Consider the following 27836-nt stretch of genomic DNA (forward strand, 5'->3'; position numbering starts at 1 on the left):
GGCGCAGCGGCGAGAGGGCACGGGGTAGGGCCATGGCCCCGGGGGGCCGCTAGCCCGGGCCGGCCCAACCCGGAGCCGCTCCGCCGCCGCTGCCGCCGGCGCCTCCCGGGTGCCGGGGCCCCGCCGCTGCGGGAGAGGTAAGTGCGGCGGGAACGGGGAAGGAGCGGGCAGGCGGCTGGACCACCCCACGACTCCTCTGAGACCCGCGGCGTTGCAACTCCGTGGGAGTGTCCCGAGCGCGGGACTCCGCGGGCATCGAGGGTTGCCGGCGAACGCAGGGGCAGCGAGGCTGGGGTGGACGCTGTCTGTCCCGGCGCCCCGAACCTCTTCGCTCCGGGGCGGCGTGGGGATATGTGGGTAATGTGGCCTGCGGGATCACCAGTGTGCAAAGCAACTTTTTTCCGCATGGTCCTGGGAGGTGGACGCTCCTACAGTTCCACCCCCAAGCTCCTGGAGAGGGAGTCCTGAACCCCCTTCTCTCCACTCAGCTCTCACTCCCTCTAGCAGCTCAGGTAGCCCTCCTCCCCCGAAGGCGCGTTTACTCTGCTTCAGTGTCTCCATCTGATAACCAGGTCAGTCCGAAGGGAAGCACTATACTGGCAGCCCCCACGTAGGGGGTTTCCTAAGTGGTGGGACAGGAGAAGGACCGCCAACCCCGAGGCTCTTCTTCCAGCACTGTTCCAGTCCCCGGGACCCCCAACTGCCAGCTTGGGTTTGCTTTTCCAGCAGGGAGTCCTGCTTGGATTTCTGTGAGGAGTAGGTGAGCTGAGAGAACCTACAGGTCTTCAAGCTCCCATCAGAGCAGGCTGGAACCCCTGTGATGAAGTGACTGGGGACCATCAAGGGTTTGGCAGGGTCTCCACAGTAGCTGAGACTGGGGTGTCGAGGTGGCCCAGGAATGAGGCAGGGCTCCCAGGAGGTGTTTGCTGGAGGCAGGGCAGGGAGCCTGGCTTGGTAAATAACTCTAATTCTTGAGATAGCTTTGTTGCGGCCACCAACCCATTAACCAATGTCCGGGGACCAAACCAGGGGGAGGAGAAGAACTGAATGCACTCATGTGTCCACCCTGGAACTTGGCCAGGTTGGGGGCTTCTGCCCTCCTGAATTCACACCCTGTCCTAGTTGCAGAGGCAAGGAAACTGCACCCAGGGGTTAGGTTCATCCCAGCTCAAACTGAATCTGGGGCCTTTTCCCAGGGTAGCCAGAAGGCGTGCCTGGGCCCCATGGGGGTATGGTATCTAGGGCAAGGCAGGAGGTGAGGACACAGGCATGCTTACCCCTGCTGCTACCCCTGGGCTCTGAAGGAGCCAGGCCCGGAAATGCGGGGGGCTGGGGGTGGTTGGTATTGGGGAGGAAGGCCAGCAGCCCAGTCTAAGGCCCCCCTCTCCTGCTGCTCAGCATACATGGGGGGGTGGGGGGTGGATGGAGTTAGGCCCAGGTGACCTTGACTGGAAAACCCTGTCCATTAAAGGGGGATTTTGGTCCCAGCCACACTGAGGGTGGCTCTGCTTCCTCATCCATGGAGTGTTGGGGGAGGTGGCGGCTTAGAAGCCAGGAAGGAGCTTTGGCCTGGGGAGGGAGTGGGGAGCTGTTAATAATTCCCTCCCCATGTCCCCCAGCAGCCCCTGCTCCTGCCTCCCCACTATCCAGGCAGTTCTCAGCTCATTGGAGCCAACCTCCCTTCCCTGAGGCAGACTGTTGCCCCCACCCCCCACCCCTTTCCAAGGCTGGGAGGTCTGGATCGGGCTGGACATTTTGACCACCTGGCCCTCTGTCCCGCCCCCAGGTGCCTCCGGAACCCTTCCTCTGACCGCCCCTTCCCTGCACCCCTCGCCAGCCCCAGCTCCTCGTTTCTTTGTTCGAGCAAGCGTCTATCCTCTGTCCCTCCCTCTCTCCTCCCTCTCTCCTCCTCCCTCCCTCCCGCCTGCCTCCCTCGCTCCCTCCCGCCAGCCTTCTTACCCTCCTTCTCTACTCTCCTCCTGGTGGGCTCCCAGGTGGCGGTGGCCGTCCCTCCTCTGTCCACCCACCTGGGCTTGGCCAGACTTGAAGTCTCCACTGGGGCTGAGTGGAAGGCATCTAGGGACTGGCAGTTCCAAAAGGACTGTCGACAATGCCCTCCCCTCCCCTTCTCTTTTCCTCTCTTACTTGTTCCCTTTCCTTCTCTCCACCACACCCCAGGCTGCCAAGGAGGGAGTTTGGACTTGGGGCCTGAGGACCTAGCAGACTTGAGTGCCCCCCATCAGCCCTTTAAAGGGTCAGAACATTGTGGGAGGCAAGGTCCCCACTTTTCTGGACACCTTGGGGAACTCCAGTCCTGTCCTTTGACCCTGACCCCATCACCGTGAAAATGGATGCAGGAGAAATGAGGTCATGGGGGTGGGGGAGAGGCGGCCCAAAAGCCCTTCAAGGGGCTCAGGCTGCTTCGTGCCCTCCCCTAGCCAGAACAGAACAGCCAGAACCCACCCCACTAGCAGGTCAAGTTCTTGAGCAAACGCTGGCTTATGAGGACATGTGTGGGCCTGCACGTGTGGACGTGTGTATATCCACATCTGTTAGTGGGGGCCTCCCAGGTGCACCCTGAGGGTGATGGAGGCTGTGCATCTCATTTTCCCACCTGCCCCCTTGTTTGTTAGAGCTTGCCATTCAGTCAGCACTAGTTCTGTGCCCCCACTGCTCTAGGGGAGGGGCTGGTTCTGATTCTCCCTTCCTTCAGCCAACCTCCTACACCTCCCAGAAGGGAGCAGTGGTGATGGGGGATCTTGAAGGAACACAAGAGGTGTGTCAGGCACTCGGGAGAGGGTGTTCCCAGCAGAGGGTATTACATGGAAAGTAGGCCAGGAGACCTGAAGCTGCAGTTCCTGTCTGAGGAACCACCAGTGGTTTGCCTTGGCAGGAGAGGTGAAAGCTCGGGAGAAGTGGGCCTGGGGAGGGCATCAGGGTCTGGAAAGTAGGACCTGAAACTCAGATGTGGAGTCTGAGCCTTGCCTCAGCATTGGGGCAGCCAAGACAGGGCTCTGAACAGGGGATTTACAGGCCACAATACCCCTCACCCCCACCCCAGGGGATGGGTCTGGGGTTCTGACTCCCATGGGAGAAGAGAACAGACAGGGCAAATCTGGGGAACGGGGCTCACGTTGTCATACTTGGTGCCCCTACCCCCAGCGTATCTGGTTTGGGGGTGGGGGGAGTTGGCGCTGATTTGTGCAGGGAGGGAGCAATATGTTCTGACAACTGGTGCTGGGCTACGTTTACCCAACAGCCAGCCTGCCTGGGGAGACAATATTTGAAAAACACAGAATCAAAACTTAGACCTGCTGAGGGGTGGGGGTTCTGCAGGGGTCTTTGAGGCTGGCTCAGATCCTACCCCAGGCCTGCTGGCCATCCTTCCTCTCCTTCTTCACCCGTCTAGAGGCAGGGCTGGAACTTTTCCCTGGCAGGAAGTCCTTCTGCCTGTCTAACCTGGATCCCTCCTGCTGTGATTTCAGTAGGAGTGAACCCTGCTACTCTCTGCCTCTCCTCTTCCATCTGGTGTGTCTCACTCATTGCCCCACTCTCCTCCATGCCTCCCCACCTAATAATTGGTCCAGATTTCCCTGCACTGGGAGGTGAGGTTTGGCTAGAATAGGCAGGGATGGACACCATTCCTTCAGGTGGGAGAGGAGCAGCCCCCTTTGTGAGGGTGGGTGCAGAGGAGAGAGCCTGTTGGGGATTTGGGGAGGGCTCCAAGACCACCTGCTGGAGCTGGGCCCTGTGAAGGGAATTCAGGATGCTGAGCTGGAGGTTGGCTCCCTTTGGCTCTCATCAGCTCTGGTAACCCTAGGCTGCCCACTAGTCTTCAAACCCATTGCTGACACCTCCCCAGACAAATGTAGGCCCGAGAACCTGTGTGAGATTTGCACACTTTGGACATTCATGGCCCCAGGCTGGGGATATGGGCAAGGAGGCACCCATCACCCTTTTTGTTCATGTGGGGATATCGAGGCACCATGGGCAGAAGTTGTACAAGGGAGTTGTTGGTAAGATGGGAACCCCCCCATCTGTCTCACAAATCCCACTGTTGGTCCCCCCACCCTCAGGTGTCTGGAGAGCCAAGCCTGCTTCCTGGGCCCCAGGCCCCTCTCACAATGCCTGTCGCTGGTCTCCTCTTCTGGGCTTCCCTTCTGACTGGGGCCTGGCCAGCTGCCCCCACCCAGGACCACTACCAGGCCATGCCCCGGATTCGGCTCTCATTCAAAGGTAAGAGGCGGCCTTGCTCACAGCACTTGGCCCCACTATACAGGAGAGAAGGGACAAACTGAGCAGCCACATGGATTGCTCTGGGCATGTGGAGGCCAGTGACTTGCTGGGAAAAGCTGGTGTCTGGATTGCTTAGACATTTTGGGGAAGGGTCCTGAGTCTGAGTGTGGGCACCTTCCAGGGTTGGACTGTGGGGTCCTGGACTGGGTGGACTAAGGTCTGCGGGTCGTCTTTCTCCGTTTGATGATTGAGGAGATGGGGATATCTCTGGCCCCTTTTTACTAAAACTGGGCACCTTGTCCCGCCCTGAGTAGCCCCTGGGATGGAGGGACAGACGGTCAGGCAGATCCTGGGGTGCTGTGGGTGCTTGAGGAACCTTCCTTATGGGTCTCCAGGTGGGAGGAGTTCCCAGGAATCGGGGAGGGTGCTGTTGACTGTGCACCTGGCGGGTGGACCACCTGATGGGCTCAGGGACAGTGTGAGCTGCTGAGACACACACACCCCACCCCATCCCAGCAGAGAGCACTTTGCCTGGGAAGTCACAAGAAGGTCTTAGTGATGGGTTGGAGTCTGCAGAGTGAGGGGCTGGTCCCCCGGCTCTGTCACCTTTGCACTTACCCCATTGGGCAGGTAAACACAGGTGGGGCACACGCCCAAGTGTTCTGGCTCCCTGGCCTCTTCCTCAAGAGTGTGGTCAGAAGAGTCTATGCTCAGCCTGGGGTTGGGGCAGAGGTCATGCTGGGGCCGGGGGTACCTAGAGTGACTGCTGAGTCCTCAGCCTTGGCCCTTCTCCGGCCCGAGGTCACTTTGTCCAGCCGTCTGCCCTGGGTGGGGCCGACTCAGCCCTGGCTGGCCAGGTTTCCGGGCCGCGGTATTGGGGTGAAAGGCTGGGCTGCACTTTCCTTCCTCAGGCTTGGCCAAGGCCCAGCCCCCACCCCACTGTGTTCCTCCGTAGGGCCCCTCCCCTGGCCTCATCCCACCCCTGCAGCTCAGCGGGAGGAGTCAGGAGTGAGTTGCCTATTATCCACTCTTCCCAGTCACCGACTTCTGGGAATTTCTGAGGATGTACCCGGAAGGATTCCTGTGTAGGGACTGAGAAACGGGCAGAGAAGAGTTAATCTGTAAAAGAACACCTCCCAAATCCCCCCCCCCCCCCACACACACACCTTCCCCAGGCCTGTGAAGGTAAGATATTTATTCTGGTGATCCCTCCACCCTCCCCTGGTGGAATTCCTCAGAGTAGATTAATAAATCTTGAAGCCCCTCCCTCCCCAAAGTGGGTCCCCTCCTGTCCCCTCCCCAGCCCGGGGAGGGGTGTAGGGTCCCCTGACCCCGCAGAGAAAGGGAGGGGTGGCTCGGTCTCCACATCCCAGGGATGCCTGGAGCCCAGGGATCCACGCTGGGTGTTATTTTTGTCATCACCCTGGAGACCCATGAGAGGAAGCAGGAGGGACGAGACATAGGAAAGCCTGTGTGCTCCTTTTAAACCTTCTCGGACCTCCAGAGGCAAAGGGACAAAGGCTTTTGTTCCTGTTTTCCAGAGAGAGAAACCGAGGCTCAGACAAGGACAGAGCCAAGGTCAGGCAAGAGGCAGAGGCAAGACCAGAAATAGAACCCCGGCGTCCTGGCCTTGCCGGCACCCACAGAGTGTCAGCTTGATTCCCTCTCAGTTAGCTCTGAAGCCAACACCCGCGGTGACTAAAAACCCCGTTTGCCTCTCAGGCTGGCAGCCAGCCTGCGGTGCTGACGCGGCCTGGGGTTGGGCTGCGGGGAGCCTCTGTGCCTTTACACACGCAGGTTCCTCTGCCTGGAGTAACCTTCCCCATTCCCACTGTGACCTTGTGTCCTAGTTTTATGCTGAGATGTCACTTCAGCTGAAGTAGGTACTTGGGTACCCCCCATATACCAGGCCCTGTGCTGGGGGCTCACAGTCCAACTGGCTGAAAAAACAACGGACACTTGGCTTGGCAGTGCCACCTGGGAGCCAAGCACCTACTAGGCACCAGGCCTTGTGCATCCTCCATACTAGATGGTCTCGGCTGGGTCATGTGCTCTCACTGAGTGTTTCTTCAAGTATGAATAAAGAGAATTTGGGACCCCACAGCCAGGCCAGGGACTGGGAAGTGGGGGACAAGTACGCTTCTCTTTCTGAGGTACACATGGGGGGCACAGAGAGGGCTGCTCTTGGAAGCACTGGTAGTCCTGCTGGCTCTGTGCCTCAGTTTCTCTGTCTGTGCCTTGGATGGATACAGCAGCTGGCACACCAGCCATCCCCTCCCCTGCCTTGGGTCCTGCTGCAGCTGAGAGGTACCAGTTCCGGCCCAGTTTGGGCCAGACCCTCCAAGCCGGAGGTGCTGGCATGAGGGACTGTGCTGCCCAGGGCAGATAAAGGAACAAAGGCAGGAACTGGGCCAGGCTTGAGCTCCTGCCCGCCCATCCGCCTGGGTGCCCTGGCCAGGTCTAGAGAGCTGGGAGGGCCTGAGGGAGGAAGGGCTCAGGGTTCAGCCAGGCTGGGGGGTGGCGGGAGTCGGGGGGGATACTCCTATGGGCCATCTCCTGAGCTTCCATCAGCAGCACAGCCAAGGGCAGGCAGAAGTGAGGGGTTAGGTGAGCAAGACTTCTGGGAGCCGGTGAGAGTCTCTGATTCCCAGTTCCTGAGCATTCCTGAGAGCTCCTGGCTGCTTGGGGCTGAGAACCTGGCCGACAGAACCTTCTTTCCTCTACCCACCCATGACTGGGCCAGGGATCCCCACCACCCCAGAGTCTCTGGAGAAGGTGTGGAGAAGGCTCCCCCTTTGCAAACACCAATTGGCCCCAAGCTGCCCTGACCTTGCCCTCAAGGTGCCCCAGGCTCGGGGCCCACAGTCTCTTGGCAGCAGCAGGGAGGTGTGAGGGCGCCACCAGACCCTTTGTTCCACTCAGGGAGTGTTTACTTTTTCCCAGGAAGCCCCCGCCCCCCAACCCTCGGCAGCCAGCTGTTTGGGCTCAATTTGGCCAAGACTTGAGGCCATGAGGTAGTTAGTGGAGGAAAGGGGTTTTGTGATGACATGAGGGGGGCGGACCCTGGGGAAACTGAGGCAGGAGTAGGGAGGGAGCAGAAGTTCTCTTTGCCACAGAAGGGCAGGAAAGAAATAATAATAATAGGAGACCCTGGTGAAAAACAAGCCGTGGTCCCCCAAAGCCTGAAGGGATCTCCAGCCTTTCCAAAGGAAAGGGCAGTGGTTGCACCAGGCATACTCCTTGTCCCCTCCAATCACTGAAGCAGCAGCACTTGAGTTTGTGTATTCTCAGGCTTTAAATCCAGCCTTGGCTCACCACAGCCCCTCCACTTGGCAGGGTCCTCTAGGAAACCCCTTTACTTCAGAGATGGGAACACCAGGGCCCCAAGAGAAGAAAGGTTTCCTATGTCCAAAGCAGTCCTAGGGTTCTTGCCCTCTTCAGCTCTGGGCATAGCTGGCTTGCTCAGTGAGGAAGGACGTTCTATAGGTAGACAGTGATTGGGTGGGCACCGATCACTGCTCCTACCCCCCCAACACACACACTCTGAGCCTCTGGGGCTCACACCATTAGCATGTGGCATCAGAGGACCGTGGTTGCCAGGCCTCCTTGCTTGGAAGTGATGAGGTTCACAGGGGTCACAGCTCATTTACTTCACCTGTGGGGGCTGGCGAATGTGGGTTGAGGCAGAAGCACCCTGAGCAAGTCTAGACAGACCAGCCCCCTTGCCCCCCAGGGGTTCTCTGGCCAACCAACCAAGACACAGATTGCAGAGCCTGGGGGGGTGGGGGATGGGGGGTGAGAGAGGGAGTAGGGAAGGGCTGGGGAGGAGACCTAGGAGCTTCGAGGCCAGGGCTGGCTCCAGGGAGCTGGGCAGGGGGGTCAAGTGGGGTTTGGAACTGGCAAGCCAGGGAGAGCGAGTGTTCCAGGATGAGCCAGGATGTGGGAGAAAGGAAGACTCAAAGCCTGAACTTGAGCCCAGATCCCTGCATCTGGGATTTCCGTTTTCCTGGAAATAGGAGCCTGGGAGCCACCTCTCTCCTGAGAAGGGACTTTGGAAACGGCTGCTTCAGCAGAGGGGCGATCCTGGGGGCTGCACCCCCACCAGCTGGCCAGGATTTGATCCTTGGAGAGAGTGGAGACAGGGTCCCTGTGCCTGCCCGATAACCTACCTGAGGCCCAGCCTAAGTCAGCCGGGGCAGGGGCTGGGGCCTTCAGTCGTGGCCTTTCCGGGTTCCACCGAGCTTTGGATGGGATCACCACTGGCTGGGCCTCAGCAGCACAGGCCTTGTCTCTGGTTCCCTGGCACAGAGCCCACCCCTCCTTCCCTGGCTCCAGCTTCCCTTGGCACTGAGCGAGGAGCTGGTGCATGCTCAAGGAGTAAATCATGTTCCTTGGCAGCCCCCACTGCTTCGTAATCGTAAAGAATTTAAAGAGAAACCGCTAAGATAAAAATCTCGCCCTGGCCTATAAAGCCATCTTTCACTCTGTGGTTGGGAGGCAGTGAGCCTCAGGGTGGGCTCTTGGCTGTCTGCACCTGTGTGTGTGTGCCTTCCAGTCCCTTGGCCCCTCCAGAGGTGGTAATGGCCCAGGGGTGGCCTCCGGGCCGTGGGTACCTGGCCCTTGACTCCTGGGCAGCCTCCAGCTCCTCACCCAGGGCAGGGAGTGGGGCAGTTAGATTTGGTATGATGCAGAGGTGGTGGTGGTGGTTGTTGAAAGTGCTGGCCTTAAAGGCAGACAAACCCTGTTTCTACCCTTGTCAGTGGTGTGACCTCGGGCAGGAGGGTGGCTTAGCCTCTCTGAGCCCTGGCGTCCTCCTGTGTACAGTAGGCCTGGCAGTGGCCCATGGAAGCAGCATCTCAACGTCTCGGGCCGCCTGGCTTGCATCCTGGCTCTGGCTAGACCTTGGGTAATTAACTTCTCTCTGTGTTCCTGCTGCCTCATCTGTAAAATGGGGATAAGAATGGTCACCGACCTCATTGGGTTGTCGGGAGGACTCACTGTGTGAATATGGTTACTGCCCGGGTGGAAGAAGTCGCAGTCCCCAGGAGCATGCTGACAGTGGCAGAGCTGATTTGGAAGGATGCCCCGAGGAGTCACGCACAGCCTCATCCCTCCAGAAGTCTCACCTCTGGTGAGGGAGACAGTGTTTGGAAAGGACAGCAGGGGGGACCCTGAGCCCTGGGGGATGGAGTGGGGCCAGGAACAGAGTTCCTACCAGAGGCATCCAGGCAGGCTTCCTGGAGGAGGAGGCTGCATCTCCAGGAGGGGAAGGGAGATCATGAGAGAAGGAAGAGCAAGAGCAGAGATGTGGGTGGCGCCGCGCTTACAAGAAAGGGCAAGATGCTGGATGAGGTCTTGTTTTTGGTACTAGGATATAGAGTTTGGATTTTCTCCTTACGGTTTTTAAGCTCTTTTTTTCTCATGGCAGAGGTGCTAAAAATGTATTGTGAAAAAATTCCGATGATAGCGATGCATCTGGTAGGGAGTGCAGCCTCTGAGGTGGCTCCCCCAAGATGAGCACTCCAGCCTGGTTGGTGGGGCACACGGCCTGCATGATGGCCCTCTCCACGAATAATTTTCTGGCTCCTGCAGTTTGCCATAGGGGGTGGCGAGACCTGGGGCACTCACTTGGGCATCTACATGACTAGGCTGAGAGCATGTTTTCCTGGCTGGGCCTGGTGCTGTCCTGGAGTCTTGGAGAAGCAGAGAGGATTCCTGCTGCATTTTTCTTAGAAATAGCAAGAGGGCCTGTGCCAGAGGCCTGGCCGCCAGCAGGCTGTGGTCCGAATCCAAAGCCTGGCTCACGTGGGTGCCTGAGCTTGGCAGGCCTGGCGCCCACCCCAAACCCCTCCACCCACCCCTGCTGAGCAGCCCCAGGGAGAGGGTGGAGGCTGCTGGGGTGACCAAAGGCCTCCTGGGCTCTAGACCCTGACCATGGGTCCCGCCACAGCAAGCAGTGGGGCCTGGACTGGGGTTGCCGGCCTAGGATCCAGGGGGCCGATCCTGGGGGAAGAGGGCCTCAGCTAGGCCGACTTGTGGCGTTCTCACTAGGGTCACAGGTAAAGCGCCGGTTCTCAGGTGTATCTCTGCAAGTGAGGGGCAGCTCAAGCTACTGGCTCCTCCAGGGACATGGGAAGCCTGTGGGGTTAGCCAGGTCTTCCTTCCCCCACTTTTCTTCCTTCCTCCTTCCCCCACCCCCCCATCACCACCCTGCCCCCTCCTTGCCTTCCTACCCGGACGTGCTCCTTCTTCTGAGTTCTCTGCTCCCCAGCCAAGGACCTTGGTCCTTCCCACTTGGCTCTCAGTGCTGATGCCCTCACTTCCCTCCGTGGGCAGAGTCCACTGAATTGCATATCTGCTGGTCATCCTGCGTGACTGGCTCCCGGTGGCTTCTGAGTCACACACTGCAATTGGCAGAGCAGGGGCTAGGACTTGGGGCCTTGTGGACTCCCTGCAGCACCCGAGGTTCAGTGGGGAGCATTCTGAGGGACCTCTGCCCAAGGAGGCCCAGCCTGCTGTTTTGATGAACACCTTCCTGTCCCAGCCCCAGAACTGTGTGGAGCACTCACTGCCCCTCTGGGCTCCTCACCTGCTCTCACTGTGTCCTTCTAGGCCGACCGAGGGCATCTACTGCTCTGTGCCTCAGCTTCCCCATCAGAATGTTAGGGAAGGGGCTGAGGCTGTCTGGGGCCTCCTGGGAATCTCTGGGTGGGGTGATGATCAGGGGCTGCATGGACCCCAGGAGTCTGAGGAGGGCAGCAGAGGTGGGGGTTGGGCCCTGGGTCAGGGGTTGGGTCCCAACACCCACCGCCCTGTCGGTCCCATCCTGGCCTGTCCATCTGGGTGATTTATCGGAGTAAATGAGCCATGGAGAGTTTGTTGTCCTTTGCTGTCATGGAGAGGAGGAGGTGGTAGAGGAAGGAGTGAGGGGTTTCCGGGCCAGGTCTGGAATGTGGGAGGAGGGGTGGGCCGGGGGCCTGGAGCTGGAGGCACAGAGCCGCCATTTCACCCACCCCACCTGCGAGAGTACAGCCCTCTCCCTCAGGACCAACCTCCTCTTCCCGCCCCCTCTGAGTCCCTTGGGAGCACATTCCTGTGTGAGTTGCTCTCCTGCCCCTCCAGATGGGGTCCCTTGACCATACCTCCAACCTCTGGAGCTCCGAACTCTGCTCAGCCAGTGACTGCCCAAAGGTGTTCTCCCAGGCAACCCACGTAGAACCTCCCAGAACCCCTGAGCCCCAGACTGACCAGGCGCTGCCGGGACGTGGGGGGTGGGCAGGGGTCAGTGCAGGCGCCAAGGAGGAGAGGCTCCACCTACTGGGGCAGAAAGACCAAAAGCCACCAGGCTTGCTGGAGTGGGGCCCCTGCTTCCAGGCTGCAGGTGTGCCAGGGACGACCCTGCTGTTTCCCTTCCGGCTTCTCCTGGTTTGAGGAGCCCCCAGCCTGTGCCCCCAGCCTGCCCCTCCTGGGCGGAGCAGGTGGGCACTGGGGCGGAACGGGCGTGGGAACAGCGTGCCTGGGCCTGCCTGCCCCAGACCCCAAGCCCCAGCCCCCAGAGCCGGAGGGGAGGGCCCAGTGGAGCTTCAGCCCAGCCAGGCGGCTCCAGCTCCGGCTTGGAGTTTACTGAACAGCTGGGATGTTTACAGTAGCCCTTATGACGACCCGTCGACCCGTCGTTCCAGAGGATTCCCTATCTTGAGGGTCCCGCTGGGGACTCTTCTGGCCTCATCACTTCCCCACACCCCTGGGAAAGGCAAGCACCCCCAGCTTTGCCAGCATTCGGGCCATCTAAGCCAGGGCTAGGCCAGTGTGTGTCGCCGGCCCCAGCACCCTGACGTCTTTCTGCTGCCCTCTGCCCACCCCCATCGCCGCCTCCTGACTCTGGCCTGGGCTCCTTCCCCTCTGGAGGAGCGGACGAGTCACAGGAAGTGGTAGCTCTAGGTGGTGAAATACGGTAACTAGGTCCCCAGTTCAGACATTTAAATTAAATTCAATCTGAGCGGTTATTGAATATAAACACGCTGAGTCATTTACATGTTAATTATGTTGAATGGGCTATGAGGCCATAATTAGTTGCTAATTGGGTGAGAGCGGCTGTAATTGGTTTTGTTGGCACCGACCTGGCTCACCTGCCTGGGGGGTAGGGGGCGCGGGTGGTGCTGCTGGCTCCTGGGGAGGCCTCTGGGTCTCCCACCTGGAGAGCCACGGCCCAGGGGTGGTGATGACTGGGGGGACACGTATTGAGGAACCTGGAGCCTACCCCCCAGGGAGGGGAACCTTATACCTGGGGATCCCATCCAGAACATCCAGTGGGGAAAAGGGAGTTGGGGAGCCAGCCTGGAGGTCAGCAGTGACAGGCCTCCCTGCACCAACCCCCTGTGGGATCTGGGCCTGAGCAAATGGTTAAAGCCAAAGAGAGGGTCTGTGGGAGCACAAGGCAGGTGTCACCCTGGTAGGACTTCTTGCTGGTGCCCCGGGCCCTGGTTGGCCTGGTCTGAGGTTGGGGTCTTGGGCGTTGGAGTATGAATGGGGCTGGTGAGCTGAAAAGGGGAAAGGTGCGAGTGAAGGCTTCTGGCTGCCCTGCCCCCCGGCCCAGCCTGGCTGGGGCTCCCAGGGTTGCTGGGCTATGGCCAGGGGCTGAGGCCTCCATGCTGGCCACTCATTAAAAGGGGATTAGGCCAGGAGCCAGGGGGCCAGCCCAGCCTTGGGGCCTTACTCTGGGGCCCTCCTCTAAGGCCCCTCACTGCTTCGGGGGAGTGATAAAGGGACTGGGGGAGCCACCCCTCCCCAGAACCCATGGGAATGTCTAGGAGGGACTGCGTGGGCCCTGCTACCACTGCTACCTCATCCTTATCCACTTCAGACTCCCTCCTTGGAAGGGCAGGAGGTCTGTCTTTCCAGTGATGAAGCACTGACAAAGAGCCTGGCCAGGCACCCTCCCAATTCCATTTCTCTTTGGCTCAGGAATTAGGACCGCACTGACCCACACAAGGCCAGAGGTCAGGGCTGGGCTGCAGGAGCCTGTCCATCACCCTCCCGGGACCCAGCAAGCAGAGGGGAGGTGCTGCTGTCAGTCAAAGCCTGATGCTTTGTGGGGCTGTAACCAAGGGGGTGTGGCACCCACCTCTGCTCCAGGACCCCCCTTTGTGCAGCAGCCCCTGTCGCACTGGTAGCTGACCTAGTGTCCTGGGGACGGGCAGCAGGGGGTGGGGGTCATCCACTCGGGGTCTGGGGGTGAGGGCTGTGGACCCTGCCTCCCACCTCCTTTAGAGTGAGGCATGTCAGCTGCTTCCCAGAGATGGGAAAACAGAGAACCCCACCCCTATCCTCCCCCAGGACCAAGCCTCTGTGCACTGAGAATGTTCCTGCCTCTGGACCTCTGCCAGGCCATTCTAGGCCAGGTCCCCGAGTGCCTTATGGCCATGGGGAAGTGCTACAGGCTGGAAATGACTGCGGAAATGAGTTGTCCGATGCCAGAAAAGGTTTTCCTTCCTAATGATGGGAAAAGCCATCCCGGATATGCCCAGGCTGGGTGAGGATATGGGGGCAGGGAGCCCTTCACAGGAGGCATCACCCGGGCCCACTGACCCGCACACCCGGGCCTGGAGGTCAGAGCCCTGGTACCCACAGAGCCCTCACTTGGGCTGCAGCCCCCTCCTCCCATATGGCCATGGAGATGGGGAATGGATTACACTCCTGCCACCAGATCCAGGCCTGGGACAACTGAGGCAGAGGTGAGAACAGTCCTGAGGACGTGCCTGAGGATAATACCCGGCCCCAACTGACCCGCCCTTGGGCCTCCACGTCTCCTTGGCCCAAGTCCCTGCCCCTTAGGGGACCCAGGGGCTGATAGGATAAGCTCCCCACTGACGCTACAGGTATCAGAGGAGGGTACCCAGGGCTAGCTGAGGCTCCAGCCCACTTGCCTAACCCTGCCCTGCTCCAGTTCCTGTGCCCTGGGGTGGGGGGAGGCCCTGGTCCCGCCTCAACCCCGTGACTTGGGGTGAGCTTCATTCTCACCTGGACCTCAGTCCTCCTTTCTGGAGCTGGGGGTGCACGGCTGTCAGGGGGCCCCTTGTTTTAATTCTTCCCTACGGTCTGGCATGAGTTGAGGTTAGCCCTCCAGCTGTGGGTTGGCAAGGCCAGAGCCATGCCCAGTTTACTCTGTGACCTGGGAAATCTCTCACCTTTCTCTTCCTTGGTTTTCCCTTCAGTAGGGTGGGTTTGCATGGGTGGTTCAGGAGTTAGTTCTGCTCCTGTGGGTTGGTGAGTGGTGCAGACAGGCTGATTGGAGTTGGGGGAGTAGGCATTGGACGGAGTCGACATGAAACCCCTTCCTGCCCCATTGCCCTCTCTGTTCCCCACCCCAGCCCTGGGAAATAGGGCAGCAGGGATGGGAATGGGGAGGGGGAATGCCTCCAAGAGGTGCTGACATCTGTGAGCTGGTCCCTCAGGGAGAGAACTTGGGACCCCATGCCATTCTCTTCCACCCACCAAGGCAGAGACCACCCATGATGGATGGGTGAGTGGGGTGGGGGTTGCTGAAGAACGCCCAGCTGTCGACATCTCCCTGAGATAAGAGCAGGACTCCCCCCACCCAGCATCACTTTGAATGTCAGTACTAGGAAGGCCCCTAAGAGACAGTCTCTAGACTGGAAAGTGATGCTTGGAGAGCCAGATTGTCCCACCTGGGGCCATGAATCCCAGGCCAGTAGCCCGAGCCATAGCCGAGGTCCTGACCCTCGGTCCCACTGTTCCCCACCCCGAACAGCCACGTGGGGGCTCCCCTCCCCACCACAATTTCCACAGTGATCAAAGCATCATGTCCTGTGACGACAGCCATTGACGCCACATCCATGGCCGCTGGGAGAGGTCCCCAGAGTCCTGAGTCATGCACCCTGTCGATGGAGCGTGAGCCACCTTCCAGCCTTTGCCCTGTCACGGACAGTCTCCAGCAGGACTGGCTTCTTCTGGGCCTCCTGCTCCCTTAGCCCCAAAGGCCACGGACCTGGGTGCAAACCCCACTCACAGCCACGCACACATCCCCTCCCCCGGCATGTCACTTCCTTCTTCTGTGCCTTTATGTCTGCATCTGCTAATCAGATGTCGTGAACACAGGGCTTTGCACGTAGTAGTAGATGCTTGATGACTCCCCCCACCCCCACCTCCGCCCCGGACAGACTTGCCCCTGGGTGAGGCAGAGGATTGAGAAGCAGGATGTCAGATCAAGCTAGTCTTCTGCTCTACGTTTCCTCATCTGTTGAATGATCCCTGCCCTGCCTTGCTTGCAGAAGGATCAGGAGCTGGGAGTGCTGGGGCTTTGGGCTCAGGTTGGGGGCTTGGATTTGGGGCTGAGGCCCTGGGAGTCATGGCATAGCCATGCAGGGGAGGGTCTGCATTATAGACTGGGCATGGGTGCAAGCAGGGATTAGGTGTCCCTGGAATGGGGCATGGTGGGGGGGAGGCATCTGGCACTTCTCCCACCCCCGAGGCCTTTGTCTGAAGGTGCCCACGAGTCTCCCCCCTCCCCTCCGTTGCCCCTAAAGTGCCCCCTAGCCTAGTGGGATGGGTAAGGGCATCACCAAGGCCATGCCCCCAGCCAGGGTATAAATAACCCCTGGCGGGCTGTCCCAGCCTGGGGGGGCTCCACTGGCAGCTCTACTTCCTCTCTGGCCACTTCCCAGCCTTAGGGATGGGGGAATATTTACTTTCCTGTTGTTACTGTGGCTGGGTGGCTGGGCGGGGACTCCGAGTGACCCAACAACAGGTGCAGGACAGGTGCCTGAGCTGCCCTGCCCAGGACTTCAGAGGCGCCGCCGGACAGGCTTATAAGGCTGTGGCCAGGCAGGGATCGGCCCTTTGATCCCTCAGTGTCCCTGCGTCCCAGCGGTTGGCCAAGGTCATCACCTGTGTTCCCCCGTGGCCGTATAGAGCTGGGCAGGGTGAGGCCTTTCCTTGCCCCCAGCCCCTCAGAGTGAGGTCCTGGTGTCAGACATGGCCTCTGGGTCTGCTCTGAGAGCCCCCTGGCCCCCAGCCCACCTCAGCTATCCCACATACTCATCTTGGCCCATCCTGGAGCTCCTGTCCAAAGCTGCCTTCAGGGAAAGTCCCTCTAGCCCTGCCCCGGGGTCCCCAGCACAAAGGGTCAGTCAGGCCACTCAGGGAGAGCTGCCCCAAAGGGAAGGCAACCTTACTGATGGAGCAGGGCAACCTGCTTTTCCCATCTTCAGGCTGAGCTGGGGGCTTTAGACCCCAGCTGCTCTCCACTGCAGGTGCCATGGCAGGCCCAGGCCTCCTCCTTGATGGACTCGTCTGTGAAATGGGTTGCAGGTGTGGGGAGGGGCGGTGGGCTGCGTGTGAGCCCCTTGGTGAGTGGGCCATGGTGTACATGCATGTGCTCTTCAGTGTGCTGCCATCTCAAGCCCCCTGTGCTTGTGAATATTCATCACCCTCATTACAATCCTCCCTCTCCTGCTGAACTAAAAATAGCTGGGGGTGGGGGGAGGCGTAGGAGGGGTTTGCCAAGGGAGCCCCTCAGCTCTCCCCTCCAGAGGCAGGTTCCCAAACTTCCTGGAGTCCCTTGTCTGCCACTGGCCAAGCTCCTGTCCTCCGTCCCAAGGAAGAGAGGCTTTTCTCCACCTCCCTGGACTTGAGCTCAGGAGGTACAGCCCACAAAAAAGAGAAAACTGAGGACCCAACTGGGCCCTGCCCCCAGCCCTTGGGACTCTGCGGCGCTAGGGGGAGGGCCTTCTCCCTGGGAATGATCGTTCCTGGTTGGTTCAAAGCAGCCTAGGAATTCCACCATTAGTGGCCCTGTGGGGTCAGCGTTGCCCTGCCAGGCTCTGGAGTCAGCCTGGGCCTTGTAGGTGGAGCTACTTTGTGCTTGAGTCCTGGACCCCTCCCCAGGAGAACCCCCAACCCCCAGCCATCCCTGAGTGTGGGTGAAGCGGAAGGTGTGTGGGGCAGCGTGGCTCCAGCAGGGTCTTCCAGTCCTGGCTAGCCTGCTTCAGACACCTTCAGGACCCTGCTGTGTGCCAGCTTTGCTCTCAGCCTGGTGCTCCATGGGGCGAGGGCAGGGCAGGAGGGCTCCATGCCAGTGTCTGGGCTCTCCTGGCTGCACCACCTGCCTCTCACCCCTACCTGCTCATTAACCCTTTAGGCCCCTGTGGGAAGCCAGCCCCACCCTGAGCAAAGAGTCTTTGATGCCATCATACACCCTGGCCCACACTCACTGCCCTTTCATTGGGACCCACAGACTGGCTGGGGCTGCCAATGAGTTGGGGGTTTAGCTTGGGGTGTGGCCCCTTCCCTGGCTTGCCCCACTTTCTCCTCCCCAGGCTGGGCAGGGACTGGAGAGGGAGCTCAGTGGGCCTGGGAGGGGAAGCTGGGGGTTAGGGGAAGGGTGGGGCGGGGGCCCTGAGGGAAACTGCAGGGTCCACATCTCTCCTCTGTCAAAGGGGGTGTGGCCAGATGGTCCCCGAGGGTCCTGACTACAGTCTTATCCTCCACCCACAGAGCTTAAGGCCACGGGCACTGCCCACTTCTTCAACTTCCTGCTCAACACCACTGACTACCGAATCCTGCTCAAGGACGAGGACCACGACCGCATGTACGTGGGCAGCAAGGACTACGTGCTGTCCCTGGACCTGCACGACATCAACCGCGAGCCCCTTATTGTAAGGGTGGGCCCAGAGGCGGGGTGTGAGGAGGGAAGGGGCCTGGGACCCCAGGACTGCACCCTCTGACCCCCGTCTCCGGCAGATCCACTGGGCAGCCTCCCCCCAGCGCATTGAGGAGTGTGTGCTCTCAGGCAAGGATGGCAACGTGAGTGCCCTGGGGTCCACAGGTGGGGTGGGTGGGGGGACCCAGGTGACCCCAGGGAGGGAACTGGCCGGCCAGGCATCTGGGCCCCACCGCAGCTCTCCCTCTGGCCCCAGGGCGAGTGCGGGAACTTCGTCAGGCTTATCCAGCCCTGGAACCGAACACACCTGTACGTGTGCGGAACAGGTGCCTACAACCCTGTGTGCACCTACGTGAACCGAGGCCGCCGTGCCCAGGTAAGCCACCACCAGCCCGGCCCTGTGCTGCCCCCACTGTGGCCGCTTTCCAGGGTCCTGATGGGATGATGGGCTGGAGCCCCAGACCTTCAGCTTCCCAGCCCTGTGACCTTGGGCAAGTGACTCCTCTCACCTGTTTCTGCCTCAGTTTTCTCACCTGAAATCAAGGCTGACAGCTCCCTTTCTCGACAGGTTGGTGCCAGGAGGAGGCAGTGAGCTAATGCTCCCAGAGCTCTTAGCACTGTGCCTGGCACATAGTAAGCGCTCGCTCCATACATGGCAACACTTTTCTTGGCCATGCATGGGGTCCCTGTCCCTGAGGCCAAGCCAGAGGGCCAGGCGGGGGCCTCAGCACCAAGAGGCTGGATGTCAGGGTCAGCTTCAGCCACGTGGCCTGGAGGAGCGCTGCCTTCCTCCCCCAGGTCCAGGGGGTTGGGGGAACTGCTTCCACCCCAGTTCTGCCCCATCCTACCTGCTTCTGCCCTTTTCCATTTCCATGTGGGCATGTGTGAACGTGATTGAACCTCAGAGGCACGTGTGTATGCAAGCGTGCTCCAAGCCGGTGTGTGTGTGCATGCACACATGTGTACTCTGGGGGCCCGTGTGCTTGTGTGTGTGTGTGGCTTGCGTGGTGTGAGAGGCTGGCAGCCCGAGCCCGCTCCCCCAGCCCCTGCCACCCCCAGCTCTAATCCCTGTTCCTCGTCTCCTCAGGCCACACCGTGGACCCAGATGCAGGTGGTCAGAGGCCGAGGCAGCAGAGCCACGGATGGTGCCCTCCGCCCGACACCCACGGCCCCACACCAGGTGGGCCTTATCCCCCAAGGCCCTCACCAGGCAGCACTCCCTGAGCTGGACTCACCCTGGGCCTGGCCTTCCGCCCAGGAACCTGCACCCCAGGCCAGTCTCCCCAGGGGCTTCCCTCTATCCCTCTGTCCCCTACTCCTGCCTCTGCTCCTGCAGTACCCTCAGGCTCTGAAGGCTTTCCCAGCCAGATCCGTGTCAGCCTCAGTGTGAACCCTGCAGACAAGAAGTCATGCAGCCACCAGGTGGGAAGGACAGGAACCCAGGGGGGAGCTGTGCCTCAGCCACTCAGAACATGTTTGCAGACATTGCTGAGCACACTCCAACACCCACTTGGGCACACATACATGCCCCCCCAAACCCACACCTCACTCAGCACCCAGAGCAGGACCGTGGCCCAGGCACGCAGCCTGGCATGTTGCCCCATGCTTCCCGTGGATCACCTGGTAGACGCTCGGGTGCTTGGGGCTGTCTTCCCCTGGGGTGGGAAGGGAAGAACAGTGTGTCCACTAGTCATAACCCAGAGCTGGGCTGGGGGAGCTGGGGCTGGGCAGGGGCGGGCATGGGGGGTAGGGGCTGCCGGTGAATGATATGCACGTGGTCACTTGAGCGTTTGTACATGGCGATGACTGCCACAAAGTGGGATGGGCTCAGACTCTGTGTGTGTGTGTCCAGGGTGTGAGCAGTGGGCTCCGTGTGCTGGCAGTGATGTGTGCCATTCTGTGCGTGCAGCCCCTATGTGTGCAGGAAGTCACGTGTACAGAGTGTGACCAGAAGTGGGCCTGTGTGCGCCTTCCCATCACCATCCTTGCCACCTGCTGCCACCTCCTTCCTGCCTTGTGCCTCTCTCCTTTCCTCTTTGCCTCCCTTCTCCCTGCCTTTCCCTCGTGGCCCCATGAGCTCATCATGGTCCCATTGCCTTCGGCAATCTCCCTTCTACATCTTAAGGGCTGGGCCAGGAGGCACGGGAGACTGGAGATTCTATGTGGTCCAGGCTGGGCCCTTCCACTCCTGGCTCTCTAGGGAGATGCCATCTGGGAGGGCCCTGCCTGAGGGCTGCACCATGGGGCAGGGAAAAAGGCCATGGCCTCTTGGTCTGTCCTGAGGACAACAGGTAGGACAGAAAGCATGGGGGACACAGTTACCTCAGAGTCCTCTGGCCTCGTGGCAAAGGACAAGACCCCAGTCCTTCAGCCAGCGTCCCCTGCCCTGGTCAGGTCTGCAGCCCCTCCTTGGCCCAGGGCAGGCAGCCACACCCTACAGAGTTGTCCCTCTGTGGCCTGAGGGGGCCCCAGAGGCTCAGCCCACCCCATGCCCCTCTCATGGCCCCAAAGGCAGGACCCTCCAAGACCCAATCCCCAGGTCTGCCCTGAGACCCGTGACCAGGAAGTACCTGCCTTGGAACCTGCAGCTCAGCCCTGCCCCAGGAGACCTGCTGGCTGGCGTTTAAGCAGGGGAGGAGGTGTCAGGGCGTCCCTGACCCTTGTCCTACCTGGCTGTGGGACGGGCTTGGACGGTGCTGAGCCCCACTCTGCCCTGCAGGATTACGTCTTCTACCTTGAGCCTGAGAGACTCGAGTCAGGGAAGGGCAAGTGTCCGTACGACCCCAAGCTGGAAACAGCCTCAGCCCTCATCAGTGAGTTCCCTGCGCCCCTCCCTGGTTCTACAGCACAGAATATGAGCGTGTTGTCCCGTGGGCCCTAGCTGGTATGGGGAGGGAGAGACCAGCCAGACCTGGGCGTTGAGCTCAGAGTCAGACCCCAGGGGTGTGACCTTCCATCTGGCTGGGGAGCCGAGGGGGGCCGGGTCCCATCCTGGCACACACAGTGTGGTCCCTGCAAAGCCCAGAACCCTCAGGCTACCTGGAGGAGAAGAAAAGCTGAGCCTGGATTAGGTGTGTGGAAGGGGGTGGCCCAGTAGCACATTCTCCGTGAGTCTGGGGGGCCAGGAGCAGCCACAAGGAAGCACCAGGGATGTCTGGCCCTCTGACCAGCTGGGAAGCGCGTGCTTCTGGTCTGGGCAGGTGGGAGAGGCTCTGCCTGGGACCTTGGAGCAGCTGCCGCCTCTCCACCCCCTACCCCTGACCCCGGCCTGTTTCCTGGCCACCCAGTTCAGTCCGCCTCTCGGGGCAGCTGCCAGGCACGGTGCCACCTCCAAGCCTGGGAAAGGCCCCCGGGGCAGGGGGGCAGGCCTTATCCTCCCCACTGTGGCCAGTGAGGCGGCCCTTGCCTGATGGCAGAACCCAGAACCAGGCCCTGTTCAGGGAATCCAGTCAAGGAGACGGCCTCTGGGGGAGCCTGAGACAGCCTGAGAGAGAAGTCACGTAGTAAGCGGTGTGCTGGAGCCAGCTCAATTGTCAAATTCTGGGAAATTTTGTGAGCTAATTGTTAAATGCAGCTATTATTAAAAACTAAATTATATAGAACTACAATTAGTTAAATCACATTTTTTAAAAAGGTAACAAATACTCAAAGCTCATTACTTCTAAAAAAATTCATTACTTCTGATGACCACACGTTACTGTTGTCTACACTCTTGAGGTTATTCACATCTATTGTATCTACAGGATGGAAACAGTATAGGATGGTGCTGGCAGATTTTGCCAACTCCATTTTCAGGGACCTCAATTTGGTAGCTTGAAATTGGCCATGGTGGAAGCATTTCCACCACGGAGACTGGCCATTGGCCTTAATCAGGGCTCCCTGCCCTCCACCCCCCAAAGCCCCCAGAGCCAGTCATTAAGCATTTAGCAGCCCACCACTGAGGTCCTGCCCTGGGGGCCTGAGGGAGGTGACAGCCCGGCCAGGCACAGGCAAACCCCCTGACTGGCCCGCACTCTGCAGACGAGGAGCTCTATGCTGGTGTGTACATTGACTTCATGGGCACCGACGCAGCCATCTTCCGCACGCTGGGAAAGCAGACGGCCATGCGCACGGACCAGTACAACTCCCGGTGGCTCAATGGTGAGCGCAGCCAGCGAGACCTTAGGTGGGCGGCTTACTGGGACGACGCCAGGAGCTCAGGAAGGGGGCCGTCTTCAGCTCTGTGAGCAGCTGGGGAGGGGGCGATTTCTGGTCTGGGGATGCCCTGGGGGTTTTCCCCTGCTTGGTGGGGTATTCTGGTGGGGAAAACGGCCCTATCAGAAGAGGGGCTCGCCTCACTGACCCCCGCCCGTCCTCAGACCCTTCATTCATCCACGCTGAGCTCATCCCTGACAGCGCGGAGCGCAACGACGACAAGCTCTACTTCTTCTTCCGTGAGCGGTCGGCAGAGACCCCGCAGAGCCCCGCCGTGTATGCCCGCATCGGGCGCATCTGCCTGGTAGGCACGGGCGGGGGCCCCTGGGCATCCCCTCACCAGGCCTGCTCCAGTGGGTGTCCGAGGTGAGTGAGCTGACCCTCCCTCGCCCCCTGCACCCCCGCAGAATGACGATGGTGGCCACTGTTGCCTGGTCAACAAGTGGAGCACATTCCTAAAGGCACGGCTGGTCTGCTCCGTGCCGGGCGACGATGGCATCGAGACCCACTTCGATGAGCTCCGTGAGTGCCCATCAGGCGGGAGGGGGCCTGTGGCTACCACCAGGGGGATGGAGGCCGCGTGGGTGGGCGGGGCCTGGGGCTCCTGGCTAAGATGCCCTCCCAGCGCCTTCTCCCTCTGCCCCAGAGGACGTGTTTGTCCAGCAGACCCAGGACGTGAGGAACCCGGTCATCTATGCTGTCTTTACCTCGTCGGGGTAAGGCTGGGGCCCGGGCCAGCAGGGGTGGGGTGTGGCTGGACCCAGGGGTGACTTGTTGAGGACCCCAGCCTGGTGGTGAGCCGTGGGGTAGGGGGAGGCTGGGGGGCCTCTGGTCTGCCCTGCCCACCGTAACCACTCGCCCTGCCTGCAGCTCTGTGTTCCGAGGCTCTGCTGTGTGCGTCTACTCCATGGCCGACATTCGCATGGTCTTCAATGGGCCCTTTGCCCACAAGGAGGGCCCCAACTACCAGTGGATGCCTTTCTCCGGGAAGATGCCCTACCCACGGCCTGGCACGGTGAGGAGCCCACAGCCCACCTTTTTTTTTTAATGGTCAAAAAACTTGTATTTAGAATTTGCCAGCTAGAATCAGTTCAGATGATCCGAATTCTTTTTGGCAATATCCAAAGCGTCATAATCAGGAGCCAGTTGAATATGTGCCTTCTCTCCATCAGGCCTGATCAGGGTGTTGACCTTTGCCACGTCAATGTCATAGAGCGTCTTCACAGTCTGTTTGATCTCGTGCTTATTGGCCTTGACGTCTACAATGAACACAAGGGTGGTGTTGTCTTCAGTCTTCATGGCTGACTCAGTGGTTGGGGGAACTTGATGATGGCATGGCGGGCAGTCAAGCTTGTTTCTCCTGGGGGCATTCTTCTGAGAAGCAGCGTTTTGGGCCACTGGAATGTGGATGAAGTACAGATCTTTTTTCAGTACTGCCTTCTTGGCTTTCAAAGCCTTTGCTTTGGCTTCGCTCTCTCTTCGTCTTCCTCTAAGACGCCTGACGTGGGTCAGCCGCCTGCAGACATGGCCCCACCATTAGGGAGCTTATAGCCACATGGGGAGGGGGGACTATAACACAGATAAACCCCCCTCTACACATCGCATCAGGTTGTGAAGGAAGCCAGGCAGGACCCAGGGCAAAGGTGGCAGCACCGTGTGGCAGGCTGCTCCGCGAGGGCCCTTGGAGGGGGTGTATTTGAGCCGAAGGTCAGAGGGAAGAGTCTTCAAGGCAAAAGCTGGGAGGCAGGCTGGAGCTCAGCGTAGCTGGCCACTGGTCGGCAAGGAGGCCAGGCCCCTGGGACCTCTGCTGTCGTGAGGAGTTTATCTTGGTGTGATCTGGGCTGCTGCAGGGGTTGAGTAGGAGAGCAGCCAGGCCTGATTGGATGCAGCGGGCAGTCACAATTCCATGGAGTCGGATCTGGGATCAGGGAGCTGGTCCCAGCAGGCTCCCCCAGAGGTGAACTCGGGAGGCTGGAAGCCTGGACTGGGGTTAGGCTGGCAGGGTAGGGAGCAGGCTGAGCCCCGGGCAGAGGGGACAGCATTATGGAAGAGAAAGAGGAGTCTCTGTTAAGAGAATCTCAGGGCCTGCATCCTCTGAACAAGGGGGAAGGGGAGGAGCAGCCAGAGACATTGGGGTGGGGCCCCAGGATGTGGAAAGGGTGTGTCAGTCCTGGCACACAAGGCTGTGAGATTTGACCACGTGGGACCTTGGCCAGGGTAAGACCTGCGGAGAGGTCAGAGTGTGGGGGTAGAAGCCTGGGTGGGGGTTTTGAGGAGAGGGGCAGGTGGAGGGGGTGGGGACAGACAACGTAGAGGCCTCTCCTGCAGCTGGGTCTAGCGTGCTCGCCCTGGGCAGCCGGTGACTGACGCCCAGCCCCCTGCCCACAGTGCCCTGGTGGGACCTTCACGCCATCCATGAAGTCCACCAAGGACTATCCCGATGAAGTGATCAACTTCATGCGCGGCCACCCGCTCATGTACCAGGCCGTGTACCCGCTGCAGCGGCGGCCCCTGGTAGTCCGCACCGGCGCTGCCTACCGCCTCACCACCGTTGCCGTGGACCAGGTGGATGCAGCGGACGGGCGCTATGAGGTGCTTTTCCTGGGCACAGGTACCCACTGCTGCTCCCAGCCCCTCCCATGCTGGGCCCACTGGGGGGGGGGAGTGCTGCTCCTCGGGGACTGGGACCTGCCCGGCTCAGGTGCTGCAGGCTCCTCAAGGTCAGCTCTGCCACCCTCATCCTTTAGAGCCTTCTCCTTGTGCCGGGATCATTGAGGCCAGGGGTGCGGAAACCCCATATTCGTCTTCCTCCCCATCCCCATCCCCGGGGGGACAAGGAGTGCAGGGGCACGTGTGGGTGCCTGGGACACACATGGACAGGAGTGGGGAGAGAGACAGAGATCAGGACCCCTGCAAGATACACAGGCCCAGATCTTGGGACTCAGCGTGCACCCACCCAGATCCAGCAGCCACCAGCCCACAGGGATACTGCCAGGGTCCTGTTCTCACCAGAGCCCGGGATGAGGGTCCAGGGTGGGGGACCCAATCCCCCTGACCTCCCCTGAGGAGACCTTCCAACCTTGGCACAGAGCCCCTACTCCACTGCCCTCGAGGGGTTTGGGCCCTGGTGGGGGAAGGGGCTGAGGCTGGTGCCCCTCTCCCAGCATCCCCAGCCCCACTGAGGCCCTGCCTGGCCCATTCCAGACCGCGGGACAGTACAGAAAGTCATCGTGCTGCCCAAGGACGACCAGGAGATGGAGGAGCTCATGCTGGAGGAGGTGGAGGTCTTCAAGGTGGGTGCGACACCACCCAGTCCTGCACTCCTCACCCAGACCCTCCCCAGTCCCAGCACCTGATGTTAGACCTCCAGGGCAGGGCAGGGAGGGTGTCCCCAGGGTTCCAAGCTCATCCTTCTCTTCTCCCAGGACCCGGCTCCCATTAAGACCATGACCATCTCTTCCAAGCGGGTGAGTCTTTGGCAAGGTTGGCTGAAGGTGGGAGTGGAGCCTGAAACCTTGGCCCAGAAGTGGGGAAACTGAGGCACAGCTCAGGGATGGGGCAACAGGCACAGAAGGGGAAAAGTCTGGGCCCACAGGCTGCTGATGGGGGCTGGCTGTGGGGAGGGAACTGATGCACGCCTGTCTGTGTGCCCAGCAACAACTGTACGTGGCCTCAGCCGTGGGTGTCACACACCTGAGCCTGCACCGCTGCCAGGCATACGGGGCCGCCTGCGCTGACTGCTGCCTCGCCCGGGACCCCTACTGTGCCTGGGATGGCCAGGCCTGCTCTCGCTACACAGCGTCCTCCAAGAGGTGTGGACCTTGAGGCCCCTGTGGTTTTGACCACCAGACCCCTTGTCTGGGGTGGGGGTCGGGTTGATGTGATAATACCCTGGGGGAATCTGTGGGCAAGGCATCAGTCTGCCCTGGGAGACAGGGCCTTGCCTGGACTGGAGACTGGGGGTTACCAGGACCTGGGAGGGGGCAGCTTCCACGGGAGCCTTCCCTCAGGAGCTCTCTTCATCCAGGAGGAGCCGCCGGCAGGATGTGCGGCACGGGAACCCCATCAGGCAGTGCCGCGGCTTCAACTCCAACGGTGAGTGGGCCGTGCCTCCCCACGGGGCACCCCTCAGACCACAGAGCCCTAGGCAGCCCACGTAGCTGCTCATAGGGCGCCACACACACACACACACACACACACACACACACACACACACACACACACACACACACACACAGAGGAAGGATTCTCAGGTGGTCGGTACAGGGTAGGAGGCTTGGGGTTTTGGAGATGGGAAATCTCTGGCCACTTCCTAAAGAGTGGGTCCCTGGTGGTACGGCCCTGCCTTTGTGGGTGGGAGCCCCTTGTGCCTGCTGCATTCATTCACCGCCTTCCTGATCTGCAGCCAACAGGAACACGGTGGAGTCAGTACAGTATGGTGTGGCGGGCAGCGCGGCCTTCCTCGAGTGCCAGCCCCGCTCGCCCCAGGCCACTGTTAAGTGGCTGTTCCAGCGAGACCCCAGTGACAGGCACCGAGAGGTGAGCTCCGCACCCCACAGCCTGATAACACGGAGGTGGGAGTCCCTGGGCAGTGGGAAGTCCACAGGGGTGGAATGTGGTACGAGAGGCAATCTGGGGCAGCCCTCACTCTGGGAAATCCCTTCCAAGACTCTTTCCCTTATGGAGGTCATTTGAGTATAGCTCCGTGGGGCGAGCCTCATGGAAACCATTTACAGGCATGCCTTTGTACATGAAAAGTCCCCATGTGTATGTACCCCATTGGGGTATACCTCATCATATGGAAACATCATGGGGGTGAACCCCAGCCTATGGACATTCTGTGGGGTAGCCCTCATTTTACAGGAATGCCTCACAGCCATCCTTACATGGAAGTTCTATGGGGTGCCCCATTTGGCTAGTCCTCATTAAGTAGAAATTCCATGTTTGTGTGCTCGTTATACGAAATTTCTCTTGTTGCATGGAACCCCCTCTTAACGATCATCTCTCCTGACATGGAAATGTGTACAGATGCCTCATTCACACATCTGTCCTTCTATGAAGACTTCATGTGGGTTTCTGTTGTTATATGGAAATTCCACGTGGTGCGCCTACGTGGAAGGGCCGCAGAGATGGTCTGATCTGGGAGCTGGCCAGCACAGTGGGGCGATCACTTCCCCCTGACCCCCACTCCCTGCCCCTGCAGATTCGCGCTGAGGACCGTTTCCTGTGCACAGAGCAGGGCTTGCTGCTTCGGGCCCTGCAGCTCAGCGATCGCGGCCTCTACTCCTGCACAGCCACCGAGAACAACTTCAAGCATGTCGTCACACGGGTGCAGCTGCACGTGCTGGGCCGGGATGCCGTCCATGCCGCCCTCTTCCCACCACTGGCTGCAAGCGCCCCAGCCCCTCTGGGCGCAGGCCCCCCGACACCTCCCTACCAGGAGCTGGCCCAGCTGCTGGCCCAGCCGGAAGTGGGTCTCATCCACCAGTACTGCCAGGGCTACTGGCGCCACATGCCCCCCAGCCCCAGGGAGGCCCCAGGGGCACTCAGGCCCCCCGAGCCCCAGGACCAGAAAAAGCCCCGGAACCGCCGTCACCACCCACCGGACACATGAGGCCAGCTGCCTAAGCCCTGCCATGGGCCAGCTTAGCCCTTGTCCCTTTTAATATAAAAGATATATATAAATATATAAATATATATATATAAAATATCTATATTCTATACA

The 27836-nt window shown here is 60.2% G+C and overlaps 1 protein-coding gene across 4 annotated transcripts; it reads left to right on the forward strand.

Annotated features, from left to right (window-relative positions):
• On the forward strand, nt 1-27836 carry SEMA3F (semaphorin 3F). Of its 4 annotated transcripts, none has more exons than XM_037851009.1 (19): nt 1-137; nt 4077-4236; nt 17752-17912; nt 17998-18060; nt 18174-18293; nt 19005-19097; nt 20637-20730; nt 21938-22057; nt 22276-22415; nt 22519-22633; nt 22758-22827; nt 22982-23126; nt 24500-24722; nt 25316-25404; nt 25537-25578; nt 25766-25923; nt 26139-26206; nt 26517-26650; nt 27315-27836. In XM_037851009.1, the coding sequence occupies exons 2-19, from the start codon at nt 4125-4127 to the stop codon at nt 27723-27725; spliced, it is 2358 nt and encodes a 785-aa protein (XP_037706937.1). In that variant the 5' UTR covers nt 1-137; nt 4077-4124; the 3' UTR covers nt 27726-27836. The 4 variants fall into 4 exon arrangements, with proteins under 4 accessions (XP_037706937.1, XP_037706954.1, XP_037706946.1 ...); XM_037851018.1 differs by lacking the exon at nt 1-137 and adding an exon at nt 512-572; XM_037851026.1 differs by lacking the exon at nt 19005-19097.

Source organism: Choloepus didactylus, chromosome 1 (genome assembly GCF_015220235.1).
Source record: "Choloepus didactylus isolate mChoDid1 chromosome 1, mChoDid1.pri, whole genome shotgun sequence".
NCBI lineage: Eukaryota > Metazoa > Chordata > Mammalia > Pilosa > Megalonychidae > Choloepus > Choloepus didactylus.